The sequence below is a fragment of the Symphodus melops genome, assembly GCF_947650265.1.
Source record: "Symphodus melops genome assembly, chromosome: 12".
Classification (NCBI taxonomy): domain Eukaryota; kingdom Metazoa; phylum Chordata; class Actinopteri; order Labriformes; family Labridae; genus Symphodus; species Symphodus melops.
In genome coordinates this window covers 25,082,133-25,102,178 of record NC_136702.1, presented here as the reverse complement: position 1 = coordinate 25,102,178, position 20,046 = coordinate 25,082,133, and the positions used below count along the sequence as shown (strand labels likewise).

Below are 20,046 nucleotides of genomic sequence, written 5' to 3'. Positions count from 1 at the left end.
GCCCCCTGCAGGTGAGCAGAGGTAGTGACTGCCTCACGCTCCGTGACGCAGCGCCCCCTGCAGGTGAGGCAGAGGTAGTGACTGCCTCACGCTCCGTGACGCAGCGCCCCCTGCAGGCGAGGCAGAGGTAGTGACTGCCTCACGCTCCGTGACGCAGCGCCCCCTGCAGGCGAGGCAGAGGTAGTGACTGCCTCACGTTCCGTGACGCAGCGCCCCCTGCAGGCGAGGCAGAGGTAGTGACTGCCTCACGCTCCGTGACGCAGCGCCCCCTGCAGGCGAGGCAGAGGTAGTGACTGCCTCACGCTCCGTGACGCAGCGCCCCCTGCAGGTGAGGCAGAGGTAGTGACTGCCTCACGCTCCGTGACGCAGCGCCCCCTGCAGGTGAGGCAGAGGTAGTGACTGCCTCACGCTCCGTGACGCAGCGCCCCCTGCAGGTGAGCAGAGGTAGTGACTGCCTCACGCTCCGTGACGCAGCGCCCCCTGCAGGCGAGGCAGAGGTAGTGACTGCCTCACCTCTCACTGTCAAACCAACAAGAGCAAATATGTAATAAACACACGTGAAACACATTATACCTGTTCTATGTAAAGTGAGGACTTATAATCAAAGTGTCTACAAACATTGGTGCCCAATAGTTAGAAAGCAAAAGGCACACACACTCTGTCTCCCCAGCCTGAGACACCTGTGACACCTGTGACACCTGTGACAGAGACACTCTGCACATTACAGCTGCTTGTCTTTATCAGAGCTACATGCTAAAAACATGACATTAGTTTGGTGTCCACAAACGTCAGGCCACGCCCCCTCCAGTCAGCGCCCCCCAGGTGGGCCCTCTCAGTGAAACAATAACCACTTCCTGCTGCTCTGCTTCAGTTCATGTCCCATCCATCAGAAGGGCCTTACTGTATTTCAAAATAAAAGCATGGTTAAATTCAAACAGGAAGTAAAGTACCCTCAGCTTCAGACGTACAAAAACTCTAAATAAAAGTCGAACAGAGTCAGTTTTAAAAAGTGAAATAAGACAAATTCACTCATCCAATTAAAAGGTTTAATTAATTGTGATTAATTATTGAAATATAGTGATTAATATTGATTGAAAAAGAGTTGATTGACAGCTGTAGAAGTGAGTATCTAGACTGTGAAACGATCGGGGGGCTGCTGTTTCTGACCTGACCTGTACAGGTGTGTTTACAGGAAGCAGCTGGACAGTGAAGGCACCGGACGATGTCCAGTCAGTGACCAGACTCCTCCTCCCCCTGTCTCCACACGCACACACACACACACACACACACACACACACACACACACACACACACACACACACACACACACACACACACACACACACACACACACACACACACACACACACACACACACACACACACACACACACACGGTCTGAAATCCTAGCCTCAGAGTGGGAGGTGCAGGGTCACCTGATCCACCTGCTCAGGTGTCTGTTTGAAACAAAGTGCAGGCCCAGCAGGAGGGCAGCCTTCAGGACGGAGCGAGGAGAGGAGGACACAGACACAGGAAACAGGGGAGTGGGAGATCTGGAGTCTGGGGGGGGACATGGTCTTAGACACCACACAGCTGAGCGTGGACGATGGCACCATGATGAAGAGCTCGGTGGAGATCAGTACGTCGTCTTCGCTCCTTCTTCATTATCTTTGTCTTCATATCGTCGTCACTCATCCGGATGTTTCTGGTCTCGTCTTGTGTTTTTTTCAGATCCTGATGCCGACACAGCCGCCCCCCCAACCGTAAGTACAACCCATGAAGACCCGAGCACACCTCACATGCAGCCTGCAGGCGGGACACTGTGGGTTTGGTGTTTAATATTAAAAGCGTTGGAGTGTTTATTGGTTGCCATGCTCACATGCTCCTGACGGGGTCAAAGGTCACACTTGATCTGTACAGCAGTAAGGAAGGCTTTCATAGTTTCTTTAAAACGTCCAGTGTTTGACTGTGAGCAGACACGCCGACCTTTTGACCTTTTGTCTCACCTTTATAAAAAGAGACTTTGTTCCTTTCCTGGCAGGTTGTTTCTGCTGTGAACCTGTTTCATGTTGAACCTTCTGTCTCATCCTCGATCTATCGAAGGCCGTGAGGAGACTTCAGAGCGGATTATGTCTCTCTGTTCTTCCCATTCAGGAACCAAAAGCAGAGGCACCAGAGCAGCCGGACCCCTCCCAGATCGAGGTGGTCTCGGTGACGGAGGAAGACCTCCCCACTGTTGAGACCCCCAACACTCTTAATGTCAGCCCCCTGGGCAGCCTCGACGCCCAATCAGAGAGCGAACCTGCCAAAGCTGAAGAGTCCAAACCTGCAGCTGCAGCCAGCCCGAGCATGCCAATCACCAAGGTGCAGCCCTTCATGAGCGGTAAGACCCTGCCGGGGGGGGGGGGGGGGGCGAGGACGAGGAGGTCACAGCACAGAGTAGAGTTACACGTCTGTCTGAAACATGAGAGGACTAACACGCTCTGTGACGAGGATAATAGAACAACAAGCGTCCCAGATTCAGTCACATGTTCGACCCTTCAGCTCTTTGTTCGGCCGTCTTTGTCACTTTCACCTCAGCAGACCTTCCTTTGAGACTCCACTCAGCTCCTTCTGTGTTTCTCCTTCCTTCCATCCTTCCTTCCTTCCTTCCTTCCATCCTTCCTTCCTTCCTTCCTTCCTTCCATCCTTCCTTCCTTCCTTCCTTCCTTCCATCCTTCCTTCCTTCCTTTGGTGCCCTCTCGATTGGCTCGCAGCGCTACCATCCAAACACTCACTCATGGGGGGTCTTGGTGCAGATGGGCGATGTTCAGGGTCCCCCATCCATAATCACGTGCTCAAACCGATCTGCCAGGTCTCCTCCTGGTCTCCTGGTCTCCTCGCCTCCTTGTCCTATTTCTAAGAAACTTATTTTACCGACCTAGTACCAAAAGGTCCAGACTCCAGAGGAGGGTTAAAACACACAGTGATGCATCAAAGGTTTGTGTTCATGCTGCTTTACCACAGTGGTCTCCTGCAACGCCTGCAGAGCTGCATCGACCTCGCTCACAAACACAACAACATCATCTGCAAAAAGGATATTAGTCAGAGAATAATCCGAGCAGTTAAACAAAGAAAACATTTAAGACACATTCTGGGGAACAGCATTGTTAGCGATGTAAAGGCTAACAGATGTGAGTCATCTGGTCCCCCCCCCCCCCCCCCCCCCATGTAGTGTAGCACTGTGTGTGTTTGACTGCTTTGTGCCCGTAGAGGACGACTTGGAGAAAAGCTGGAAGAGCCGGCTGCTGGCTCATCGCTTGGAGCTGCTCATCTTCTCCTGCGTGGTCGTGGCCGTCGTCTTCGTGCTGGCCGTCGGCCTCGGAGGTAAGGAGCTCCACGCTGCGCGGCTCGAATGGAGCCGCTGTAGCATGTCATGCCTCTGCTTCATGCATGTTTGATGCGGTTCTTACCTGTTATATAATTTAGGCCTGACCCACGCAGAGACCACATGAGGTCACCCCCACATTGTCCCCGATATCCAGCCTTAAGAGAAGCTGGTGTCCACACAGATGTTGTGTGTCAGACATGGAGGTCTGCTCAAAGCTCGTCCACACCGACACGTTCACACACTGATGGTGGAGGCTGCAGAGTAAAGAGTCTGTGTGTGTGTGTGTGTGTGTGTGTGTGTGTGTGTGTGTGTGTGTGTGTGTGTGCAGTGGGTCTGAGCTGCGTGGGGAAGTTTCGGTGCGGCTCTTCGTCTCAGTGTATCGGCGCCTCGGCTCAGTGCGACGGAGAGGTTCAGTGTGACAACGGAGACGACGAGCTCGGCTGTGGTGAGACAAACGATCAACACAATCAGAGTTCAGACATGAAGAGGAAACAATGTTTGTTCGCTCGTGTGTGTGTGTGTGTGTGTGTGTGTGTCAGTGCGTCTGAGTGGAGGCAGCTCGGTCTTGCAGGTTCAGAAAGGGGGGGTCTGGAGGACGGTCTGCTCAGAGGGCTGGAACAACCTGCTGGGGGTCTCTGCCTGCAGACAGCTGGGATACTCCAGGTGGGTTCCTGCACCTTCTCGTCTCCTTCATGACGAGACCGGAGACACATGATCAGCTGGTGTGTCACATGACACAGTCATTAAGACTGTGTCACATGACACAGTCATTAAGACGGTTTTTACATCTGTGCAAAAAGTTTGAGTATTCTAAGCAGAAGCAGTCACACTGACTCACACACACACACACACACACACACACACACACACACGCTCCTCCACAGGAGAGACACAGTTTTTCAAAATAAAACAAGAACAGGTAATCAGGTGTGTGTTGCTGTCAGGTACGTGGAGTCGTTCTACGTCTCTCTGACCTCCATCGAGCACGACCTTCAGCAACACCTGGTCTCCATCAACCTCAGCCAATCAGAGATCATCAAGCTGCAGAACGCCACGGCCTTCAGGTACACAGCAGTAAGAGCGCCTCTTATTTGAATGATTGACAAAGTACGCAAACTTCCTGTTGATGGTCAGTGACGGCTGGCAGCACATCCAGAGAATCATCAGAGAATCATCCAGAGAATCATCAGAGAATCATCCAGAGACTCATCCAGAGAATCATCAGAGAATCATCCAGAGAATCATCAGAGAATCATCCAGAGACTCATCCAGAGAATCATCCAGAGAATCATCCAGAGAATCATCCAGAGAATCATCCAGAGAATCATCCAGAGAATCATCAGAGAATCATCCAGAGAATCATCAGAGAATCATCCAGAGACTCATCCAGAGAATCATCCAGAGAATCATCCAGAGAATCATCCAGAGACTCATCCAGAGAATCATCAGAGAATCATCCAGAGAATCATCAGAGAATCATCCAGAGACTCATCCAGAGACTCATCCAGAGAATCATCCAGAGACTCATCCAGAGAATCATCCAGAGAATCATCCAGAGACTCATCCAGAGAATCATTTAGAGAATCATCCAGAGAATCATCCAGAGACTCATCCAGAGACTCATCCAGAGAATCATTTAGAGAATCATCCAGAGAATCATTTAGAGAATCATCCAGAGAATCATCCAGAGACTCATCCAGAGACTCATCCAGAGAATCATTTAGAGAATCATCCAGAGAATCATCCAGAGAATCATCCAGAGAATCATCCAGAGAATCATCCAGAGAATCATTTAGAGAATCATCCAGAGAATCATCCAGAGAATCAGATTTATCAGATCAGACTTCAGAGCTCTGATCTCACAACCAGCACGTCTCCACATTTACTCAAAGTCATTTATCATTTATGTCTGTGGCTTCTCCCCCCTCCTCCCTCCTTTCCCCCCTCCTCCTCCTCCTCCTCCTCCCTCCTCCTCTCTCCTCCTCCTCCTCCTCCCTCCTCTCTCCTCCTCCTCTCTCCTCCTCCTTTCCCTCCCCCTCCTCTCTCCTCCTCCTTTCCCTCCCCCTCCTCTCTCCTCCTCCTTTCCCTCCCCCTCCTCTCTCCTCCTCCTTTCCCTCCCCCTCCTCTTCCTCTCTCCACCTCCTCTCTCTCTTCCTCCTCTCTCCTCCTCATCTTCCTCCTCCTCCTCTCCTCCCCCCTCCTCCTCATCTTCCTCCTCCTCCTCTCTCCTCCTCCTTTCCCTCCTCCTCTCCCTCCCCTCTTCCTCCTCTCTCCTCCTCCTCCTCCTCCTCCTCCCTCCTCCTCCTCTCTCCTCCTCCTTTCCCTCCCCCTCCTCTCTCCTCCTCCTTTCCCTCCCCCTCCTCTTCCTCTCTCCTCCTCCTCTCTCTCTTCCTCCTCTCTCCTCCTCATCTTCCTCCTCCTCCTCTCTCCTCCTCCTTTCCCTCCTCTCTCCCTCCTCCTCATCTTCCTCCTCCTCCTCTCCCTCCCCTCTCCCTCCTCCTCATCTTCCTCCTCCTCCTCCTTCCCCTCCTCCTCCTCCTCATCTTCCTCCTCCTCCTCTCTCCTCCTTCCCCTCCTCCTTCTCCTCTCCCTCCTCCTTTCCCTCCTCCTCTCCCTCCCCTCTCCCTCCTCCTCATCTTCCTCCTCCTCCTCCTTCCCCTCCTCCTCCTCCTCCTCATCTTCCTCCTCCTCCTCTCTCCTCCTTCCCCTCCTCCTCCTCCTCCTTCTCCTCCTCTCTCCTCTCTCTCCTCCTCCTCCTCCTCCCCACAGTAAGACTCAGTGCAGCTCAGGAACAGTGACCACTCTGAAGTGTCTGGGTGAGAACACAAACTGAGATGTTTTAAACACGGAGTGAACATGTTCTTGCACGGCTTGCAGTGTGTGTGTGTGTGTGTGTGTGTGTGTGTGTGTGTGTGTGTGTGTGTGTGTGTGTGTGTGTGTGTGTGTGTGTGTGTGTGTGTGTGTGTGTGTGTGTGTGTGTGTGTGTGTGTGTGTGTTAGATCAGCCTCGTGAATGTTTCTATCTTTAACTGTACGTGTCGTTTGGATGTTTGAAGGTGTTGATCAGCTGGTCACCTCCCTCCTCTGCTCTCATCCAATTTAAAACTCTAGGACAGAGAGGGGGCGTGGCCAGACACAGCTCATTTACATATTTAAAGCGACAGACACAGAAACAGCCTGTTCTGAGCAGGGCTGAAATAGAGGGGTTTATAGACATGATCAGATACAGGATCAGAGTGGATTTACAACAACACACTTCACACACATGATGAAGAGGAGCGAGGACACTGATTGAAGAGGAGGAGGAGGTCATGTGACCTTTAATTGAAGCATGCAGTGTGAGTTTGACCCCAGTCCTCAGATCGATGATGACGTGTCTCCTCCCGTCCTCAGAGTGCGGCTCCAGGCCCCGCTACAACACTCGTATCGTGGGGGGGAACATCTCCCGGCCCGGTCAGTTTCCCTGGCAGGTGAGCCTCCACTTCAGCAGTGAACACCTGTGTGGAGGCTCCATCATCACGTCACGCTGGATCCTCACCGCGGCTCACTGCGTGTACGGGTGAGTCACGTGCAAACGCAGCACGCACGCTCAGGCGTCTGTGATGTTAAAGCAGGAGCTGAAGTCTGACGAATCGTCTTCTTTAACCAACACGCCGAGGCGTCCTCTGCTGTCTCAGGTTTGCAGACCCCTCCATGTGGTCGGTGCACGTGGGCGTGACGGAGCAGCCGGTGCACGGCGCTCAGTCTCTGTCCGTGGAGCAGATCATCCACCACGCTCGCTACAGACCCAAAGGACTGGACTACGACGTCGCCCTCATGAAGCTGTCTTCTTCTCTGGTTTTTAACGGTAATGGAGCTCCTGTCCTCAGACTCTCCTCGACATGTTTGGACCCTGTCTGTCCTCTCCGACAGACGAGTCATCATCAGGATCTTTGACCACAGAGCGGTGGAGTTAGCTTTCTGAGGCTAACAGGATTTGGGATTTGTAGTTCATTCACATCTCCTCCTCTGTAGGCCTCGTGGAGCCCATCTGTCTGCCCAACCACGGGGAGGTTTTCCAGGAGGGAACCATGTGCTGGATCTCTGGGTGGGGGGCGACAGAGGAAGACGGTGAGTCACCTGGGTGTGGAGGAATCTTTTCTTCTTCTTTTTTTTCTCTGCTTCTGATTTAGCGTTGTGTTGTTGCAGGAGAGACGAGCGTGGTTCTGCGCTCAGCCACCGTGCCGCTCCTCTCCTCTAAAACCTGCAACAAGCCGGACGTGTACCAGGGCCTCATCTCCTCCTGGATGATCTGTGCCGGGTACCTGGAGGGCGGGACCGACTCCTGTCAGGTACACAGAGTTACACCAGCGTGTTCATTCAGTGAGAGGGGGGGGGGGGGGGGGGGGGGGGGGGTTCCTCTTCATGTCTGTAATGTTTAGAATTTAAACTGAAGTACCTATTTTTAAACACTAGGGGTCATATTAACATATTGTTCCTTTAAAAGTCTCTGAATGAATCTGAGCAGAGGTTTCCCTGCACGGCTGAGAGCTGCTCACACTGACTGTGTGTGTGTGTGTGTGTGTGTGTGTGTGTGTGTGTGTGTGTGTGTGTGTGTGTTCAGGGGGACAGCGGGGGCCCCCTGGCCTGCGAGCACTCGTCTGTGTGGAAGCTGGTTGGAGCCACCAGCTGGGGGATCGGCTGTGCGATGAGGACCAAACCAGGAGTCTACACTCGTATTACGAGCTCGCTCAGCTGGATCCGGCAGCAGATGGAGGTCAGTACGTGGCGAGGCGTTTGATTCCCCACGGTCTGAATCTAACAGGACACAAGACTGATGTCAACGTGGACTACAAACACCTCCAAAGACAACATGTTTGTTGTTTAAAGGACGAGGTTTAAAAATTAAAACAGCTGTTACATCACCAGACTCCACTGACAGAAACAGAAATTTGACCCGACAGAACACGTCAGCCTCCAACCTCCCTCTGTGATCAGTCAGCCAATCAGAGAGCTGCTCTCTTCCTGTGTGATCAGTCAGCCAATCAGAGAGCTGCTCTCTTCCTGTGTGATCATGAAGAAAACCTGCTGTGTTGAAGCTTCTCTGACAACAATGCAGCAGCCAGTATGTCCTCCTTCTAACTTTAGATTCTGCTCCTGAATGCTCTGGATCTGATTGGACCAGAGAAGGTAGGCGGGGCTTTGAAGGCCGTTTTGGACGCCCCTGGGTTTGCCAGATATGAGAGCAGTTATCAGGTGAACAGGTGTTGCAGCGATGGAAGCGGGCAGTGGAACTGCTTCAGATAGAAGTGATTGTACCCGAGCTAAAAAGCCTCTGCATGTTTCTAATAAGCTCCAGCAGCAGAAAGCTGCTCAAACTAGGATCAATGTTGGAGATGAAACATGGAGAGAGGTTAGAACGCAGAAAGCTTTACAGACCCATGCAGAGCTGGCTAAACACTGAAGCTACAGTGTTCACCACATGCAGAGCTGGCTAAACACTGAAGCTACAGTGTCTCTACATGCAGAGCTGGCTAAACACTGAAGCTACAGTGTCCACCACATGCAGAGCTGGCTAAACACTGAAGCTACAGTGTCCACCACATACAGAGCTGGCTAAACACTGAAGCTACAGTGTCCACCACATGCAGAGCTGGCTAAACACTGAAGCTACAGTGTCCACCACATACAGAGCTGGCTAAACACTGAAGCTACAGTGTCCACCACATGCAGAGCTGGCTAAACACTGAAGCTACAGTGTCCACCACATGCAGAGCTGGCTAAACACTGAAGCTACAGTGTCCACCACATGCAGAGCTGGCTAAACACTGAAGCTACAGTGTTCACCACATGCAGAGCTGGCTAAACACTGAAGCTATAGTGTCCACCACATGCAGAGCTGTGTGAGAGGAGGGGCGGAGACAGCTCTCTGTGATGATTAGAGTTTAGACTGCAGTACACATTTTAAACACTAGGGGGCAGAGTGACAGACTGCTCCTTTAAAGGACACAGTGTTCGATTATTAAACTAGTGAGTGCAGAGACACATTTCCTTCTCCTGGTTTGATCCAGCCAGGATCTGAACCGTGTGCAGACCTTTTAAAGGCCGTTATCCAGCGTCCCTCGTGATCCTCCAAACGCTTGATTCAGTCCTCGCCCTCTTCGGGACTCTCTTCTGTGATGAGGTCAGACACTTAAATGATAATCAATCTGAGTCTTTCAGGGACAGCTGTGAGAGGACAGACTTTGATGATTACATCCTAGTCTTTTTTTTATTGCAGCTGTTGGCTGAAGCGGTTAAAAGCTTTTGTACCCGTGAGTCACTTGGACCCTGTCGTGAAGAGTCTCAGTTCTAAAACACGGGACTTTAAAGGAACGTGTCCTGCAACACACGGCCCATTGTTCTCTTAGAGCTGGACGCTCACAGGACCAGCTGTCTGCGGCCTCCATGTCTGATGTTGGACCGACAGCTGGTTCTCCTCGTTAAGACAGTTTCACTCCAGCAGCTGGCAGCAGGGAAGTCTGCTGATGGGGGGGGGGGGGGGGGGGGGGGGGGGGGGTATCCATGGAAAGTTCATCAGTCGAGCGTTTGCTTGGAACTAACGGCAGACCGTTCCATAGTTGAGTTGAACTTAAGTCCCGCCTCTGATCAGGCAAACAGCCAGTCATAGATTTGGATTTTAGGGTTGGCCAATCAGATTTCAAGGTGGCTCTGGACACGCCCCCCCACGCTATGACTCCATGACACGAGCGGCCGAGTGATGAAAATAAAGTAGAACTAATCTGCTTCTATATTTATCAGCAGTTTACGCTTCACTAACACAGCATGACATGATCACATGACATCATCACATGACATCATCACATGCTCCTTCAAATGTTTTTATACACGTCCAATCAAACGGTGATGAGTCATGACCTCTGACCTTTTTAAAACTTCTCAACCTTTGAAATGTGAATTGTTCCGGCACATTCAGATCTTTATCTGGTTTGTCTTTCAGAGAGGAGACGCTCGCAGCGGCGCCACGCCGAGCAGAGACGACTGAACCGTCTTGTGGACGCTCTTTATAAAGTGCAGAGAGAAGACACGGAGCCGGGCGGAGAGTTAGGCATCGTTTATTCCAAAATAGAAAGCTCTAAGGCAAAACAGACGAGAGAAAAGTGAAGAACGCTTCATAAAAAGCAAGACAGACACGAGAGCTCAGCGAGGATCCACCTGGACTCACCACAACCCCCCCCCCCCCGCCAACGCCACCCGCCAACGCCACCCCTCGGCTGCTTCAGATTTCAAGTCTCAACTTCAGGAGAGGGAAAGAAAACAGACGAGTCAAACGCCTGACAGAACAATGTTACAGATCCTCCAACAAGAGGCCGCCCAGCTCGTGCTGAAACATCAACATACTGAGAAAGGTTTCCCATGCTTCCACTACGTGTGTGTGTGTGTGTGTGTGTGTGTGTGTGTGTGACGCGGCGGGGGGCGGGGCGGACGGAGGCTGCGGCGCTTCAGTCCTTCAGGCAGCCAATGAACGGCGAGTCCAGCGCAGTAGCATGTACATAAATAAAAGTTGAATGCGTGCAAAGAGTCCACTGCTTCTTCTTCTTCTTGACGATGATGATGATGATGGCGGCGGCGGGTTTCACGTCGACCGTCCTCGTGATTGTGTGGTTAGCATAGTGTTCTGGATTGTGCATTTGAGAAAGTGGCGCCTAACGCTACTAAAATGATTAAAAAGACGCACTGAATGATATACACAATGTGGCTAAAACTGGAGCTGCGTTCCTTTCGATGGACGCCACGCTTGGCAGAGCCGCTCTGCACTTTAGTGTTTTTTTTTTGTGTTTGACCCGTGACCCCCGAGCGAGGGGTCGGACCTTGTTTTTGTGCTTCTTGGCAAAGAATTGTTTAGAAAAGAAAGAACGCGTAAGGCCTTGTTAGTATCGTGAGTTTAAAACCAATTTAAACAGCAAATTTTTCCTCAGCTTTCAAATTCAGTTTTTTTCTCTATTTTTTAGAAAACTTCAAAGAACCCTGGAAAACAGAGTCGCTAATCTTAATTATGAATCTGTACATAAATATTCCTTACAAAACAGGAGAACACAACAAAATGGAACAAAAACACTAATTACATAATGTTTGTATATAAAAATAAGCATCTCTCCATTTTTTTTTTCTTCCCCCGAATGTCTGCGCGTCGGTCCCGAGCGAGAGCCGCCGAGTCCGCCGGAAGAGTGCGCACATCTACTCCAAACACAAGCATGCAAAAAAGAGTGAAGACAAACCCTCACAGAGACGACTTTAAAGTGTTGGCATCCAAAAACAGAGTTCAAGTCGGGGGGGGGGGGGGGGGGGGGGGGGGCGAGAAAAACAACTGGACATTTAGTAACGGAGCATACAAAGTCGCTTCGGTGTTTTTTTTTAACACTTCTTTTTTTCTTCTTCGTTGGTTTGATTTCATCTTTTTGAGCTTAAATATACAAAAAAAGTGCACTCGCATACATCCAGGAAATAATTAAAAAACGGTTTCTCAAATGAAACTCGTGATGGACACACACGCAGCATCAACTGTCCGTTCAGCAGGGTGGAGGGTCGGAAGAGTGCAGGAGCGTTTCCCCTGACGTCCTGTAGGTTTGTGCTCTGTGTGTGTGTGTGTGTGTGTGTGTGTGTGTGTGTGTGTGTGTGTGAGTGTGTAGGTGTGTGTGTGTGCGGGGAGTGTGTCCTCTACTGCAATGAGTCGCTGTTGTCCAGGCCCAGCCCAGCCATGTCGCCGTCATCGTCCTCGTCTAGGCTGTCTCCCGACTCGTCCTCGCTGTGGCCGCCCAGCATCACCTGTTGCACCGCCAGCGTGGCGCCGTCTGACGTCAGGCTCTGCAGACCCTCCACGTTCATCGTCACCATCGTACCTGAGGAGGGGGGGGGAAAAGACGCGGGTCATCAACCATGATCCCTGCGGCGTTTGAGGTCACAGACATGGTGGTGAAGGTCATGATGCTCTGCGTACCGTCTGGCATGGTAACCTGCTGGTGAGTCCCGCCCCCAGCGATGGAGTCGGGCCAGAAGCGCTGCAGAGGTCGGTTCTGAGGAGTCTTCTTCTTGGTTTTTGGCGTCTCAGACGAGCTGGCGTCCAACATGGGCTGCAGGATCCGCCTCCGTGCGTTTATAAACCTGCAGACATGAGAGCGGTCAGGACGTGTCCGTGTTGGACTTCATGGACCAGCAGACGAGGACGCGTCCACTCACCAGTTGTTGACCTGCAGGAGCGTCAGGTTTGTCTGAGTGGCGATCTGTTTCTTCTCGTCCTCCGTCGGATACGGATGCTGCAAACACAAAAGGATCCACGTGTCAGGATCAGCGTCCACTCTCGTATGAAGCATTTGAGCCTTTTATAGACTCGAGGTCGTTTCAGACACACGGGGCCAAGAGGACCCGGGTACAGGACAGGACCCGGGTACAGGACAGGACCCGTAGGCGGTAAAACTACGTACACTCAGAAAAGAGCTGAAAAACTCGAGCTGTGAACGCACTCAGTAAAAACTACTGAAGAAAGACGGCAGCCTGAGACTCGGCTCTCACACACACACACACACACACACACACACACACACTCACACACACACACTCACCCCGATGTGCTGGAAGAGCCAGGAGCGCATGACGTTGGTGGCCTGTTTGGGGAGAACGCCACGCTTGTTCTTGGGTGAGCTGTCGTCGTGATTGAAGAGGTTCAGGTCCTGGTGGAACTGCAGCTGGAGCTGAGCAGGGAGACACATGAAGACACATGAAGACACATGAAGACACGGTCATTTGTCTTCACTTCACAAACTGCAGACGGAGAGCGTCCCGCTCCGTCCTGCAGGTGGAACACGCTCCATCAATGAACATCACACGGTTTCTACCTGATTGTTTTGGACACGTATCGTCCCCGGAGAGAGCGCCTGTGTTACCACCTGACCCTGCGGAGTGACCACCGTGACAGGCTGGTACACCGTGCCACCTGGATGACACACACACACACACACACACACACACAGTAAGCAGCTGAGAGCAGGCTGCTGCAGATACTTTATTGATGGTGAGGTAAATTGAAGGCATCCAGTAAACAGACATTAGTTCCAATAATACAACCGTACCTGAGGAAGGGGTCGTATGCCATGGTGACATACCTGCGACCACCTGGGTGGGGTTCACCGCTGTCACGGTAACGTTCCCTTGTTGCAGAGCCGACGCCTGCACCATGATCTGACCCTGAGGACTGAGGGTCCCCGAGATGGAGCTGGAGGTCTGCAGGACACAAAGACACAGGGTTGGTTTTTAACGAGCCACACTGACAGGAAGTGAGACAGTGACATGCACGTTTCTGTGACGCGTCACACCTGAGTCTTGATGGGGGAGAAGCTGGGGGCCTGGCCTTGGACGGGGGAGTAGGGGCTTCCCGGGTCTCCACTCAGCAGAGTCTCACTGTTCATCTTGGTCTTGAGGCAGGCGATGTAGCGGCTGCAGAAGTCCTTACACAGGTCGCTCACCTTCTCCAGCTCCAGCAGGTGGATCCGCAGCACCTGGATGGCTTTCACCATCTGAGGCGGAGACAAGCGCAGCACAGTTCAGAGTGAAGCTCGACTGTCACTCCTGAAAGGTGCACACGAGTGTGCAGAGCTGGTTTTCACAGCAGCAGCTGAGAGGAGTGTGTCACATTCTTTCTTCTGTGTGTTGGTTGAGAGACGCTGAAAGAGGTCAGAGTCAGCTGGAGCCGCCGACCAAGCTGGGATTTTTATAACAGCAAAAACTGATTCAGTGAATTATGATGGTGGCATCGGATCATTGTGGGAGGGTCCAGTGCTCCAATGAAACCAAGCGTTAACAGAGCGGCTGCTTGGCACTGTGCTGCTGAGGTCACAGGTCACAGGTCCTGAGTGTGTGTGTGTGTGTGTGTGTGTGTGTGTGTGTGTCAGGGCTTTCCACACGTTTCTTGTGAAATACCCCATGTGGCTAATTTGGTTTTGTCAAATACCTGCGCCCTTAAAAACATCTCTCAGTTTCATCATACAGTCTGTATATAGAGGGTTGGCTCAGGAGGGAGGGCTCGGCTTTCATGTATTTATTTATGAAGAGATAAAAATAAAGCAGCAGAGCGAGCTCACCAGGTTGTCGAGCTCGGGGTCCTCGCTGAAGAAGGGTTTCCCCTCCTTCTCCTGACAGCGGACAAAGTTCTCGATGTCCACATCGAAGCTGGCCGAGGTGATGCAGTCTGAGCTCATGGTGGACTGTTCACACTTCTCAAAGAGCAGGGCCAGCAGGGGGAAGAGGGGGTGTCTGTGAGAGGTGCACACACACACACACACACACACACAGGGAGGAGGAGGAGAAGGTGAGTGTTTAAAGCGTCCTGCTGAGTGAGGACTGAGCCGTGCTCCTGAAGCTGCAGCATCACGATCGGACTCTAACAAAGACGGATAGCAAATCAGAAAGTCACATGATAAAGGGGGAGGACTCTAACACAACGATGCGTTAGTTTCTGTCCAATCTTAAAGGAATACATTTAAAACAACACAAAAACACAGATTCAGAGAGGGGGGGGGGGGGCGTCACTCGGCCTCTCCCTCACTAAACACATGCAGTTTTTTGCTCTACCGGTATATGGAAGCTTTGTCCGCGTCCATGGGTGTCTGCGGCTCTGTTGGCTCTGGGCTCGGCGCCTCTGCCAACGTCTCCTCGATGAACTTCTGCTCCGTCTCGTCGTCTTCTTTCACGATTTGTGTCTGCGGCGGAGGGGGGGAAAACAATAACACAACAAAGGAGTGAGAAAAAGAAAGTAAAGCATCACGGAGCAGAGAGAGACGGAGGAGAGGTGAAGAGGAAGGCGGGGAGTGAGAGACGTTAAAGACATCATGTGAAGAACTGCAGTAGCTGCAGGGAAACATTCACAGAGCCTGACTTCAAGCCTTTAGACAGTCATGAGGACAATGTTGGAGAAACCTTTTCATAAACTATACATCTCTCATAAAGACTCACATGGGACTTTAGTTTACAGTCCTGCACGCACCACATTGGGACACGTTGGATCTGTCTTTCACAGTGAATGTCTGCTAAACAAACGACTAACGGTCAGAGGACGGTGTGTTTCTCCTGTTTGATGTGAGGACAGAGACGTACATGTGCTGTAAAGGTTTACAGAGGATCTGTAGAGGACAGATCCAGCATGTCTGCCTCTCTTTGTCAGCATGTTATAAGTAGACTGCGAGCAGACGGTGTCTGGTTACAGTCCCCACGCCGAGCTGAACACTTCCCCGTCTGCTGTCACAATCAAACTGCAGCTGAGACGCACCTGTTGCCTGATGCAAAGAAAGGGAAACATTAAAAAGAGTGCAGTGAAGGAACTTCACAGTCACTGATTTAAGAGACAAGTCTCTCCTCCTTTTTTATTTGCTTTCACACGTTTGTGTTTTTTTTTTTTCCACACTGTGTCTGCCTACCAGCGATGCAGAACATAAATCTCATCCCCGACCATGTGACTGAGCTCAACAATGACTTAGATTGAGCACAAACGAGCTAAAAATAATCGTTGCTTGGGGCGGAAAATTTCTCATTAGTCATAGATCCATTTCAGCTCCCAACACCCCTCCTCCTCCCCAAATTTGGCACTCGAATGAGAAGGTTTGGTAAGCGATTTACATAAGCACAGACTTCATAGTGTCTACCTCATACAGGGATTTATTTGTGCTGGTCCGACACAGACAGAACACACGCTGCCAGCAGATTACTAGAACTGATGTAATAGTTTGTTATATGCAGAAAAGTGTTTCCCTTTGTTTGGCTTTCCAGGCAGACTTATCGCCTCTAAAAATAACTGCATGCAGAAAGCTTCGAGTGGTAGCCTGAAACATATCGGTGTTGTTTGTCGCTGTTATTCGTCTGTTAAGTTGAGCAAACGAGCCGCAGTAGGAGCAGGCTGCGTGGGCCTGCAGGTCCCTCTCACCCACCTGCTGCTCTCCCTTTGGGTACTTGTCTATGGAGGCCGACTGGGCTGCCATCACGTTCACTGCAGATGCTGCAAACACTGGGGCATTCTAGAGAGCGGGAGGGACAGGTGGCCAACCTGCACGACACACACAGCATCAGTTAGACTACCTGGAAGAGACGCCGACGGTGAAGCATCTCAAAAGGAAACACGTGAACCACAGAGGAAGTCGCCCTGACGTTTTAAAGTATGATCAACTTTATCAAAATAAACCCACCTTTCCATAAGACCCCGGCTTTTCTTTAACGCTCATTTACATATGCAAACCATCGTCACGGATACCCTTTTATCGGCTCCTAAAAGATGCTTCACTGTTGCCTAGCAACTTCTTTGAGATGTATTCTCCAAGCTAACGTACATAATGGACGGTGCTTTCATAAGACACAAAGTGGTGACATGAGGGGGGGAACAATAGTCTTTATTTTAAACTCATAGTTAGCACGTTTAAAAAAAACAAAGAAAAAAAAACAAACTTAAAGCTCCGTGGCTGTGAGATGACTTCATAATAATAACACTGTGTGCAGTACCTGTCCTGACGTTACTTGTCCACATATTGTCATGTAAGACACTGTCAGGAGTAATGTTTGGTAATTAAAATCACTGGGGCGCTGGTGGAGCAGTGGTTAGAGCGTACGTCCCAGGGTTCAAATCCAACCTGTGGCTCCTTTACTGAGCATCAGTCCCCTCTCTCTCTCCTCCCTAATTTCTAACTTTCAGTTGTCCCATCACTGATCGCCCCGAAAAAATAAATGCTTGTTAGTACACTTTGGCTTTGTAGCTGCCTTGGTAACACCTGCTTGTTACAACCAACCGCCGCTCGCCACATTACTCGATTTTTTCCTCCTTCAGAGTACTGATGTGAACCGTGACGACTTTTAATTGATTTCTAACTGCCTTACGGTTAATCTTTGCATCCCTACTCAGGAGGGGCCAAAATGTGTTAACCCCTCATGTACCAGTCAGTGACCTCGTGGTTAGTAAGTCCACCTCATGTTCAGAACTTGTGGACCTCCGGGTTCGAGTCCAACCTGTGGCTCCTTCCCTATCTATCCACTGACATAGCTCTAAATAAAAGCATTTATTTGACAGCTTTATTCAGTCTTACTGTATAATAATAGTCTATTTATCATTGTCATCCTTTTTAGGTCTGATTATATATATATATATATATAGTTTTGCTCTTTTGTTGTCCGTACATCAATGTGTTTTGTTTTTAAACTACTTCAAACTTCCTCCCAAGAAGAACAAATAAAAGTGTAGATGAAGAGAAAACATATTTATAAATCATGAATGGATCACAAAGTCCTGAAAACACCAAAAGTTTAATTTTACAGCCATGTGAGGTGATGTTTGCCAACACACCCACCACGGTTAGCATGTAACCACTGTGTTAGCATGTAGCCGCTGTGTTAGCCGGTAAGTGGCGGCACAGAAGGGTAAAACTTTATTTAAAAGCCTTTCGGCTAAAATTAGCCATCTTGTTCTTTCCGTGTGCTAACGGACTATTAAAAGACAAAGCAGCCCGCCTTGTTTACCTTCAACATGTAGCTAGCTCGTAACGTTAATGCTACATCCCTTAGCTCGCGGAGTTAACGGGTTAACGGGAAAAAAGGAGCGCTGTGGCTAACATTAGCAGTGTGGCTAGGTGTTAAGGTTAAAAGTGTTTCTCATGGTGGCACAGCCAAAACTCAAAGCGCCATATTTAGCAGAGTCGAGGGGGAATCACTGCCTTTAAAAGCAAGCTAAGCTAACGCAGCTAGCCAGGTGTAAAAAAAGACCCCGCTGCGGATTGATACGGAGCGAGCCGAACAACAAACAGCTTCAGCCGAGCTGTCGTTTGAATAAACGGTTACAACGGCTGTGTGTTGATTAAATGGTTGTTAATGATATTATACAGCGTTATAATGAAGCACCGGCTGCACGCTAGGCTAGGCAGGCTCTTCCTCAAATCCTTCCCCACATCAGTCAATCAATCATCGGGGACAGCTGCCCTCCGCCTCCCCTCCCTCTCTGCGCGGACCGCACAACTGTCGGGCCTAGTTTCTCGCGCTCGCTCGCCCTTTGCTTTTCCTCTATCCTCCTCTGCCCCCAAAACGCCGACATATTTTTTTACCCCCCTCCTCCTCCCCTGTATACAGATTTTTTTTTTATTCTTCCCGGAGCTCAGTCGTTTCTGCTTCCCCTCCGAAAACCCCCTCCGCTGCCCGGTCTAGGTCCGCGCTCCTCGCCCCGGGGCATTGTCGCGTGCGGCCCAGATTGTTTGATTGATAGGGAACGGAAAAAGAGGGATTTTGAGTGACAGCTTACCTGAGTGCCAATCTTCGTCACACTGACAAGCGGCTGCAGCAATCGGGACCCGCAGTTGTCGTGTTGCGTCATCGCGTAAGGGCACGCAGGGGCGCTCGGCTCGTGAATATTCATGAGGTGGGCGGAGTCATGACGTCCTCGCTGCCTGTAGAGTCCCTGAGCTCCCTGCTGGGATCTGGTGTTACCAGGGCTTCAGTTAAACACGTGAATCAGTCATTTTAAGTCATGTTTTGATCATTACACTCTTTGTTTGTCGTCTGTTCACATATTCTAAGTTTTTATCAGAATATAACACTCCCACACTCCCCTGAGATTTGTGTTTGATAGTATTCCCCCAGGTAATAAGTCCTGCCTTCATGCAACACAGATATTATGCATCAAAAGATTCTGCATAATGGAGTCTCGAGGCTTTGTGAGCATAAAAACTAATAATAGCACAGTAACAGGGAATTAATACAGCGGGACACATTTAGTAGACTTGCTTCTTGGCTTGTTAGGGACGACATGCATGAAGATATAACCTGTAATAACATGTTATTGACCATGCAAAGGGCATCTCTGAAACTGTTGCATAGGTTCATTTAGTTATTACACAACAGCAACATGTACTTGTCCCCTTGGTAGATTTATCCCAAGCAATTTAGGCCTTATTTAATATTATGAAATAGGAGACCTGTCAGATTAATATGGCGTATAATAATTATTTTAGAATAGAAACTAAACATGTGCACCTGCTAAGGTTCACATTTCTGCAGTGTAGAAATCACGAGCTGTCTTCACTCTATCCATCACCATACAAATCAAAATAACAGCTCACCTTTGTTTTGCAGCTGGGATTGCTGACCTTTAACCCTTTCCCACACAGACTCAGTTTAATATAAATGCAAGTATTAGATTCTTCATGTAAACTACAGCTGCTTTAAAGTTTAAGAAAAGCAAACTGAGCCATTTCTCAAAATCATACTCAAACTATTTATCGTTACTCATTTGAGTGGTAGATCCTTCATGACAGATGTCAGAGCTTCTTTTAAGGCGCTGACTAAAGCTGATCAGTGTTTAAAGAAAACGATGCAAATTACAAATAGACGGAAATAAAACTGCAAATGTAACCAGTTTAAAAAAACGTAGAAGACGCCAAATTAAAACCTCACACTGACTTTAAAATGGTTGTGTTGAAAAATGTAGAATCTGAAATATGTCTCCTTTAAGAGTCTGAATCACTTTCATGTGTGAAGCTTGTTATCGTCTCTTTTGACCTGATTTCCAACATTGTATAAAATCTATTATAAATCATTAAATCACATCATTTTATTACTGCCCTAATTTACACGGCCTAGTTCTCATATCTCCATCTTCCTGTCTGTATGCATATTGTCTC

The 20,046-nt window shown here is 49.9% G+C and overlaps 2 protein-coding genes across 4 annotated transcripts; one reads left to right on the top strand and one right to left on the bottom strand.

The window, feature by feature from the left end:
* Nucleotides 1–1,573: 1,573 nt before the first annotated feature.
* Nucleotides 1,574–11,702, top strand: tmprss3a (transmembrane serine protease 3a; the record flags this gene model as incomplete). Its single annotated transcript, XM_079357997.1, has 14 exons — nt 1,574–1,640; nt 1,733–1,764; nt 2,099–2,384; nt 3,254–3,367; nt 3,700–3,816; nt 3,911–4,034; nt 4,316–4,435; nt 6,141–6,187; nt 6,764–6,929; nt 7,048–7,217; nt 7,385–7,480; nt 7,559–7,701; nt 7,974–8,126; nt 10,350–11,702. The coding sequence occupies 14 exons, from the start codon at nt 1,574–1,576 to the stop codon at nt 10,392–10,394; spliced, it is 1,680 nt and encodes a 559-aa protein (XP_079214123.1). The 3' UTR covers nt 10,395–11,702.
* Nucleotides 10,449–18,776, bottom strand: pknox1.1 (pbx/knotted 1 homeobox 1.1). 3 transcript variants are annotated; one of them, XM_079357072.1, is made up of 11 exons: nt 18,669–18,776; nt 16,324–16,439; nt 14,975–15,102; nt 14,485–14,656; nt 13,720–13,920; nt 13,477–13,627; nt 13,243–13,340; nt 12,970–13,098; nt 12,587–12,663; nt 12,348–12,511; nt 10,449–12,249 (listed from the first exon to the last, which is right to left on the bottom strand). In XM_079357072.1, the coding sequence occupies exons 2-11, from the start codon at nt 16,372–16,374 to the stop codon at nt 12,068–12,070; spliced, it is 1,353 nt and encodes a 450-aa protein (XP_079213198.1). In that variant the 5' UTR covers nt 16,375–16,439; nt 18,669–18,776; the 3' UTR covers nt 10,449–12,067. The 3 variants fall into 3 exon arrangements, with proteins under 3 accessions (XP_079213198.1, XP_079213200.1, XP_079213199.1); XM_079357074.1 differs by having other exon boundaries at nt 13,510–13,627; XM_079357073.1 differs by lacking the exon at nt 18,669–18,776 and adding an exon at nt 16,579–16,823.
* Nucleotides 18,777–20,046: the final 1,270 nt, after the last annotated feature.

Excerpts from the sequence above, each read along its gene's own strand:
- pknox1.1 (XM_079357072.1), bottom strand. The coding sequence starts at position 16,374 with ATGGCAGCCCAGTCGGCCTCCATAGACAAGTACCCAAAGGGAGAGCAG. Across the intron at positions 13,341-13,476 it reads GCATACGACCCCTTCCTCAG|GTGGCACGGTGTACCAGCCT; the intron begins GTACGGTTGTAT and ends TGTGTCATCCAG. Across the intron at positions 12,250-12,347 it reads GCAGGTTACCATGCCAGACG|GTACGATGGTGACGATGAAC; the intron begins GTACGCAGAGCA and ends CCCCCTCCTCAG.